Source organism: Schistocerca gregaria, chromosome 2 (assembly GCF_023897955.1).
Source record: "Schistocerca gregaria isolate iqSchGreg1 chromosome 2, iqSchGreg1.2, whole genome shotgun sequence".
NCBI lineage: Eukaryota > Metazoa > Arthropoda > Insecta > Orthoptera > Acrididae > Schistocerca > Schistocerca gregaria.
The window spans coordinates 365,528,853-365,537,696 of record NC_064921.1 but is presented as its reverse complement, the minus strand read 5'-3'; the positions used below and the strand labels follow the sequence as shown (position 1 = coordinate 365,537,696).

At 46.8% G+C, this 8,844-nt stretch overlaps 1 protein-coding gene across 1 annotated transcript in view; it reads right to left on the bottom strand.

Annotated features, from left to right (window-relative positions):
* Positions 1-1,894: 1,894 nt before the first annotated feature.
* The window catches only part of LOC126335780 (uncharacterized), a 76,415-nt gene continuing 69,465 nt past the window's right edge, over positions 1,895-8,844 (bottom strand). The window contains exon 5 of the mRNA XM_049999242.1: positions 1,895-2,510. Within this exon, the coding sequence (XP_049855199.1) occupies positions 1,895-2,510 (616 nt within the window). The remainder of the gene's footprint in view (positions 2,511-8,844) is intronic.

Here is an 8,844-nt window from a genome sequence, read left to right as displayed (position 1 = left end):
ATGAATTACGAAAAGACACTGATTTTGTCTTGTTATCTGAGAGTGGACAATGTTCGGAGATGATATGCCGAGAAACGTACATTTAGAATGAATGTGGCACCCAAAAGAGAACATCTTTCTTTGTCGAGGGACAATCTAGCATCGCGTATCGTCCAATTCTTGAGACAGCGATAAATTCCACATGGTAAAAGGAGAGTTACTCTCACCCCCAGACAGGTTCACACCATATTGTCCTACAAATGCTAGGCAATACCAAATCGTTATCTGGGTGATAGATTGATTGGTCGTGCCAGACCTCTTAGTGTGTGATTTCTTCCTGCGGGGTTTAGCAAAGCATGCGTCGCTGCCAGAACTGAGAGGCCGTCGAGGAACAGATCTGATTGTCCAGACTCGGCTGTAAGAGACAATTGTCTGAATGTCTGCCGTACTGCAAGTGAAGTTCGCTTCTAGTGAATCCGAGATAGGCGTAAGAAACGATAAATTTTGCGCTTGAGCAGATGATCAGATGTAGCGTAGGTGGAACAATCAGCTTTATGAAATTATCTGGACACTGTCTGGCGAGAAACAATATCTATTCGAAACATGACGTAAGAAATGTCAAACACTTAGTTGTAGTGGGGCAATGAGTAAACCAAACGTCGAAAGACAAAAATTTGTACTGGGCCGTCAGTCGGACTCCAATTTACCGTCTTACGCGAGAGGTTCTCTTAACCGCCTCGGTTATTCGAGCACGCCCCCGACCGATCCAAACATCCATGTAACTCACGCAATAGAGTAGCGCCCCTTATCCATGAATCCACTTGCTCGCAGACTAACTGTATTCTCGCAAGGTTTCGGATAGTGTTGGGCATCCGCAATGAAATACCGAAACATCGTATACCGTATGCACTATATATTATATACGGATATTTTCTGTTCTTTCAGACAAGCATGACCGAAAGAACAGACACCATCGATATATAATATCTGTCCGAGTCTGGTGCTCAAATCGGCTAACGATATAGCATACTAAACGTATTCTGCACCAGTTGTGATAGAGCATGTGTGAACTGGTATATCTCGAATCTTCGAGCAGCCAGAAGGTAAAAATCGCCAGGGAAGACAGTGATGGAATGTATCCTACACATATTTAAGAACGTTGAGGTTAAGCCCTAGTCCGAAAAGAAGAGAACGACACGAATCAAGATAACGATGAACGAAAAAAGAATAGATCACGTCAATACTATTCCTTCTAGCTTTCGTTGACGTCTTGGGAAACATCACTGCGTTGTGGAGGGAGGTTCGGGGATCCAGTTTCCTCACTGTGGACAGTGGTTTAAGTTTCAAATGTGTGACTACTGTGAGCTCTACACTTGTAGAGTGGGACTATATGTATAAAGACTGAAAACGATTTAAGAAAGAATAATCGCTTTTAAAGTGTGCTTGAAGGATGATAAGTGATACTCCCAAGACAATAATCAAAGGCTACTTGGGCACTTATAAAAATATATATATATCTTTTTCTTCTGCACGAAATACCAGAGCATGTTAACACGAATTAATAGACGTATTATACTATACCGCGGAGTATCGTAATCTGTGTGACTGTGGAATGTACAGCCCAAACTTGGATAACGTCAACAATGAAATGCCAACCAACTGAGGAGATATGTTTATTCCTTTTTTAAAAAGGAATAGATTTCAGCAGAAGGAGTCTCGAAACGGTAAAATCCCGAGGTGCTGCCCGATTTCCGATATTCTGAGACAGCATAGCGTCCAACGAGACCCACCAGCGAGCTGGTGCCGCTTACGATACGAGTGCATCGTGTCCCCTCGGCCCGGCACCGACGTCCACACCCCCTCCGTGGGGGGCGGAGACGTTATAGTGCCCCGGCCAAGGGGACACGAGCAATCCTCACGTGCGCACGAACTTGTAGACGACGCCGAAGACGAGGACGCTGACGAGTACGAGGACGAGCGCCGTGACGACCTTGGCGAAGGCGTTGAGGCCCGACTCGCCGTCGCGGCCGAGGGGCGGCCCGCCCCCGGCGCCGCCCCCGCGCCCTGCGGCCGACCCGCTGCCCCCGCGCTGGTCGCTGCGGCGCCGCTTGCCGGCCAGGCCGCGCGCCAGCGCCGGGAAGGCGAGGCTCTGCGTGAAGGTGAGCTTGTGCAGCGACTCGCTGAGCGAGTACGGCCCCACGGAGCCGCGCGCGGCGGCGCGCAGCAGCGCGTACTCCAGGTCTAGCGCGTCGAGCAGCGAGTAGCGCGCAGAGCTGCGCCGCCTCTCGCCCGCCATGCCGCCGCTGTCCGAGGTGCGCGACGAGCAGGCGGCGCCGTTGAGGCCGCACAGCCCGTGGTAGCTGCCGCCGAACGCCGCCGGCAGCGCCGCGCCGGGGCCCGACGCCGCCGCCACGCTCGTCAGCGACGACGCCGACGACGACGAGCAGGACAGCGGCGCCGACGCCGCCGAGTGGTCCTCCAGCGTCTGCAGCTCTGGTGAGCACCGCTGGGGCAGCTGCAGCGACAGCAGCCTGCCGCACAGGGGGGACATTATAATGAAACGGGTTTCAACTAGAGTTCTAACACTACAGTAAGCTACTGTACAGAACTACTAGGGCTATTCAGAAAGTAAGTTCCGATTGATCGCGAAATGGAAACCGCTGTGATAATCAGAAATATTTTATCTGCAACACTTAGCTACAGCTTCCAGCCACTGCTCTACATTGTATGTAGCCCCACGACGCCGACCGCAATCCACTTCACCCCTCCACGCCCCACACCGAACCCAGCGTTATTGTGCGGTTCGGCCCCGTGGACCCCCCAGACCCACTGGGAACGTCTCACATCGGACAAGTGTAACCCCTTTGCTTGCGTGATAGAGTAATGGTGGTGTACGCGTACGTGGAGAACTTGTTTGCGCAGCAATCTCCGACATAGTGTGATTGAGGCAGAATAAGGGGAACCAGCCTGCATTGGCCGACGCAGATGGAAAACCGCCTAAAAACCATCCGCAGACTGGCCGGTTCACCGGACCTCGACACAAATCCGCTGGGAGGATTCGTACTGGGGACCAGGCGCTCCTTCCCTCCCGGAAAGCCGACTGCTCTACATAGTCACCACTCCGACTGAGACATTTGTCGTAGCGCTGTAGCCACTTTTCAATACTCTCGTCGCCGGCCGCGGTGGTCTCGCGGTTCTAGGCGCGCAGTCCGGAACCGTGCGACTGCTACGGTCGCAGGTTCGAATCCTGCCTCGGGCATTGATGTATGTGATGTCCTTAGGTTAGTTAGGTTTAAGTAGTTCTAAGTTCTAGGGGACTAATGACCACAGCAGTTGAGTCCCATAGTGCTCAGAGCCATTTGAACCATTTTTGAATACTCTCGTCATAGAAGGCAGACGCCTGTGCTTCCCGCCAATTCTCTACGCTCATCTATAGCTCGTTGTCTGTGCGAAAATGTTGTCTTCATAGCCAGTAGTTAATGGGAGCGGAGTGAAACACAGAGGGAACCAGCTACTGGCTGTAGTGCGGGTGATAAAACATTTCCCATGGAAAAAGTTGCAGGATCATTTTCATTGCCCCTGCAAATTGCGAGCGAGAATTGTCACGAAGTAGGAACCGTAAGGCAGTTCTGTAATGTGGGCTGCATAACATTAGGCGAAATCTCTCACATACAGGCGAAATCACGCACATACAGATGCGTCGAAAATAGTGTCTCCCGCCACGTATGAGGATACGTGGCGGGAGACACTATTTTCGACGCATCTGTATGTGCTCACCATGCTCTCAGAACTGTAAAGAGGGAAGTGATGCAACCGACTAGAGACACTGTCGAACACATACGTGCAAATCTTTATTAGAGTTTCACAGTGGCTTCCATTTGTTGACCGATCGGATCTTGTATGTTATATGTTAACAGGGGACCTAGAAACGACGGAGAGATTCCGTCCCCGCCGCAGCCGCAGTGGTCCAAAACCCCACGACGACTACCGCAGTCCATTTCACTCATCCGCCGCCCCATACCGAACCCAGGTTTATTGTGCGGTTCGACCTCCGGCGGACCCCCCCAGAGAACGTCTCACAACAGAGTGTAACCCCTACGTTTGCGTGGTAGAGTAATGGTGGTTTACGCGTACGTGGAGAACTTGTTTGCGCAGCAATCGCTGACATAATGTAGCTGAGGCGGAATACGTAGAACCTACCCGCATTTGCTGAGGCAGATGGAAAACCGCCCAAAAACCATCCACAGACTGGCCGGCTCACTGGACCTCGACACAAGTCCGCCGGGCGGATTCGTGCCGGGGATCAGGTGCTCCTTCCCGCTCCGGAAAGCCGTGCGTTAGACCGCTCGGCTAACCAGGCGGGCAGATCGGATCTTACTTTCCGAATATCCCTCGTATAACTAAGTGCAGACTACGGTAGTTTCCGTAGTAGCTTTGGTCAATTATATTCGAACCCGCGCTACCTGCACGTTTGGTGTGTTGCATACCTATTGGGCGTTACCTCATATGCGATCTTTGTCTTACTAGACTCCACTTTAAACTGAAAGTGGTGAACTGTCTAGAACAGGAGTATCCAACCTTTTAGCTTACCTGGGCCACATTCTAAAAAGACGTATATAAACGATCCTTTACTCTAAAAAAAAAGCAAGATGTAATTGATTTAATACTTTATTCATGAGACTTCAGTAGAGGGAAAGGTGTAAAAATGGGTACAGGCACCCCTTACAAAGAGGATGTAGGAAGTGCTGCAGTCTGGCGACCGGGACTGGAAGCGGTGCCTGTTGTTGACAGACGGTAGCTGTTCTAAGTTGGAAACATTGTTTCAAGCAGTGTAGTTACAGCGTCGGTCATTGCGTGAATTGGTGTTCCTTCAGGACTGCAAACGTTTGGCAGGTATGTGAAAACGTTTACTTTTTATATCCTTCTGGCTACTTTAAAACAATTTCTCAGTGATATCCGGAATAACGGGATCGTAAGCTACTTTTAGAAGCAAGTTTTACGTTACACACGCTTCTACATCTACATCTAGATCTACATCCATACTCCGCAAGCCACCTGACGGTGTGTGGCGGAGGGTACTCTGAGTACCTCTATCGGTTCTCCCTTCTATTCCAGTCTCGCATTGTTCGTGGAAAGAAGGATTGTCGGTATGCTTCTGTGTGGGATCTAATCTCTCTGATTTTATCCTCATGGTCTCTTCGCGAGATATACGTAGGAGGGAGCAATATACTGCTTGACTCTTCGGTGAAGGTATGTTCTCGAAACTTTAACAAAAGCCCGTACCGAGCTACTGAGCGTCTCTCCTGCAGAGTCTTACACTGGAGTTTATCATTTACGTAACGCTTTCGCGATTACCAAATGATCCTGTAACGAAGCGCGCTGCTCTCCCCAGGATCTTCTCTATCTCTTCTATCAACCCCATCTGGTACGGATCCCACTCTGCTGAGCAGTATTCAAGCAGTGGGCGAACAAGCGTACTGTAACCTACTTCCTTTGTTTTCGGATTGCATTTCCTTAGTATTCTTCCAATGAATCTCAGTCTGGCATCTGCTTTACCGACGATCAACTTTATATGATCATTCCATTTTAAATCACTCCTAATGCGTACTCCCAGATAATTTATGAAATTAACTGCTTCCAGTTGCTGACCTGCTATTTTGTGGCTAAATGATACGGCATCTATCTTTCGCAGCACATTACACTTGTCTACATTGAGATTCAATTGCCATTCCCAGCAGCATACGTCAATTCGCTGCAGATCCTCCTTCATTTCAGTACAATTTTTCATTGTTGCAACCTCTCGATACACCACAGCATCATCTGCAAAAAGCCTCAGTGAACTTCCGATGTCATGCACTAGGCCATTTATGTATATTGTGAATAGCAACGGTCCTATGACACTCCCCTGTGGCACACCTGAAATCACTCTTACTTCGGAAGACTTCTCTCCATTGAGAATGACATGCTGCGTCTTGTTATCTAGGAACTCCTCAATCCAATCACACAATTGGTTTGGTACTTCGTATGCTCTTACTTTGTTCATTAAACGAATGTGGGGAACTGTGTCAAACGCCTTGCGGACGTCAAGAAACACGGCATCTACACGCTTTTAGGATAGACGTGATAGTGGCCTTGATGCTTAAGAAGAGTTGGTGTAAATATGGGACCATTGGGTTGGTGTAAGAAAACGGCCTCTATTTAAGGAGGACCCATAATTACACCATGCGACATGTTAAATTCTGAGTTCATAATATTTATAGTGCAGCTTGCTCCGACTTCAAGGGCCCAGCTGCAGAGGCGGCAGACGTAGTGGATGCAATCCAGCTGAAGAGGACATGCGACAGAGATTTGCTCCGCCATATACACAACACAAACAATATATGTAATAAAGATTTTATATGATTTGTACATCATTAATTTTTCATTTTCTTATATGTAAGGAATTAAATGTAGTCTGGAAATAAGTTGTTGTGTTCTGTCTGACTTTGTATGCAATTCATGCATAAAAGAGAATGTTTTCGTCCTACTGGAGAGCTTTTATCTGTGCGAAAATTTTGTTAAGACGCAAGAGACAAATTTAATCGAGTTATTAGAGCTGGGACATGGATGTGAAAAGAAGAACGGAAGGGACAATGTCGTTTAATTTGTGAAAAATAGCCAGCTTTGTGAAGAAGAGTAATAATTTAGCGGAAGGTAGGCAGTTTTCTTTATAATAACTGTATAAGGTTCAACTTTAGACGGCGGTTATAGTGCTCAGAGAATGAAAGCAGTTTGCGCGCGCAGAGAGGTGCGGAACCCCGGAGTTGCTATCAAGTTGTCATACAGCAGCATGTAAGAGGATACGCGATTATTTTGTAAGTTATAAATGGAGAAGAGAAAGAAGTCGCAAGAGACAAGATCTAAAGGCTTAAAGACTCTTAAAAGATTTTATCAGCGCGTCTCAGTCAGCGGGACGGTGCTCAAGAGCCGAAGGGGGAATAAGCAGCATTTTCGTAAATTAATCTGCTCATTTACAAGACAGCTCGCCACCATATTATCGTGTTTCCATGGAGTTTTATATTTTGTGTCCTCCTACATGAGTGAACGTAATTAAGAATGGAACACACTGAGTCAGACTTCATTAAATGATCTGCCTTTTGGAACTCAATTTTTATTATTATGACAAAATTCATTTCAATTTAAATTAGTAAAGACAGTGATAATCTCGCTATTTTTTGTTTATATTACAACACCACCACCATGTACTTGCGAATATATTCCCTATTTGCTTCTTATAGCAATACTCGTATCATTACAGCGTGAATTTTCATTCTGCAGCGGAGGGTGTGCTGATTTGAGACATCTTGGCCATTTCTGTGTGCCAGAGCGGGACACGAACACCTAATTTTAGCCTTTCGCGGTCAGATGCTCTAGTGGTTGGAGCCACGCCACCGGGGCGGTTCGTTAGTAGTGCCTGGGTAGTTCAGCCGTTAGAGCACTTGCCTTGTAAAGACAGAGGTTTTGGGTTCTAGTCCAGATCCAGCATACAGTTTTAATTTGCCACGAACTTCCCAATAACTGATGATTTTGTTGGTGTAATGAAACAGTCTTCTCCCTACGAAATATCAAGGGCAAGTGAAGTGTTCGTTTAGTTTGAAGCGTAGGGGGAACAAACGCGGCGTCGCATGCTCACACAGAGCTCGCCGCGAAGCCACGGCAATAGACGCGTTACGGGGGCACCCCGGGCTAAGTGCTGTCGTATCATGCGTTCCCAATCGCACGGAGCTCTCCCCTCAGTGGTTTGCTGTGCCGCCTAAGCCGCAGGCTGCCGTTTGCGTGCTGCGCGGTCAGTGCTCTTTCATAATCGGATTAAACGGCCACGAGCATGTGGTCAAACTGCCCGATAAGAGAATAGCTGCCTAAAGCTCTCGCTGGCGTCCAGAGTCACGCGCACATGCGTAGGCTTCCCGCGAGAAAATGTTTTCCAGCTCACAAGCCGCTGCAAAAGCCAGCCCGCATTTCGATGACTTCGTGAGCTACATGTATGAGAACAGTCAAACATGTGATTCAGTGTTGAGTCAGCAGATGACTCAATATCTCCAAACATAATATGCTTTTACAAGTTTCTTTCTGTTGGCTACTCATCCATCTGCCTTCTTAATTAATAAAATGCACTGAAAACTCAGCATACGTTTGTGTTTTCGTTTCTTCATTCGCTTACTGTTTTCAATTTTCCTCGAACACTCTCTAATTTTATTTTCTCACATGATCTTTAACATATTTGCTAGTCGTTTCCATTCCACAAAATGTAGTGATGTTCTGTACAAATAACTAAAGATTCACTTAATGTCTCACTGAGCTCATCATATGTTTTTAGTTAAACATCTCTAGCCTCTCCTAAAGTGCGTGAACATATTCCTCTAAACCGGAGTTGCCAGTGTCATGGAGGAGCGAGACATATTCACGTAAACAGTGATTAAAGAAAGCATTCGAGGGCCACCATCCATTTTCAAGCTTACTGATGGGGCTGCCAGGGAAACGAAGTGAATGTCTTGCAAAAATTTGAATAATGTCAAATGCATTTTGATGGAGGTAAAATAATTACCACTGTCACAAAATTCTGGGTGAAGTTTCAATTTAAATTTTTTTTTTAAATTATCATGTTCATTTGTCAATTTTCTATTTTACGTGCAAGCACCAGAATGATAATTGTCGTAAAAACATTGAAAACAAACAAAAATATATTGGCATATTGTAATGTGCAAGCACCAGAAGACAATCGTCATAAAAAAATTATAAACAAAAAAATGTTTTCGCATCTTGCAGAATTTATGGAGGAAGATTGTTTACAGGAACAATTCTTTTTTAAAAGATCTGTTGGAAAAC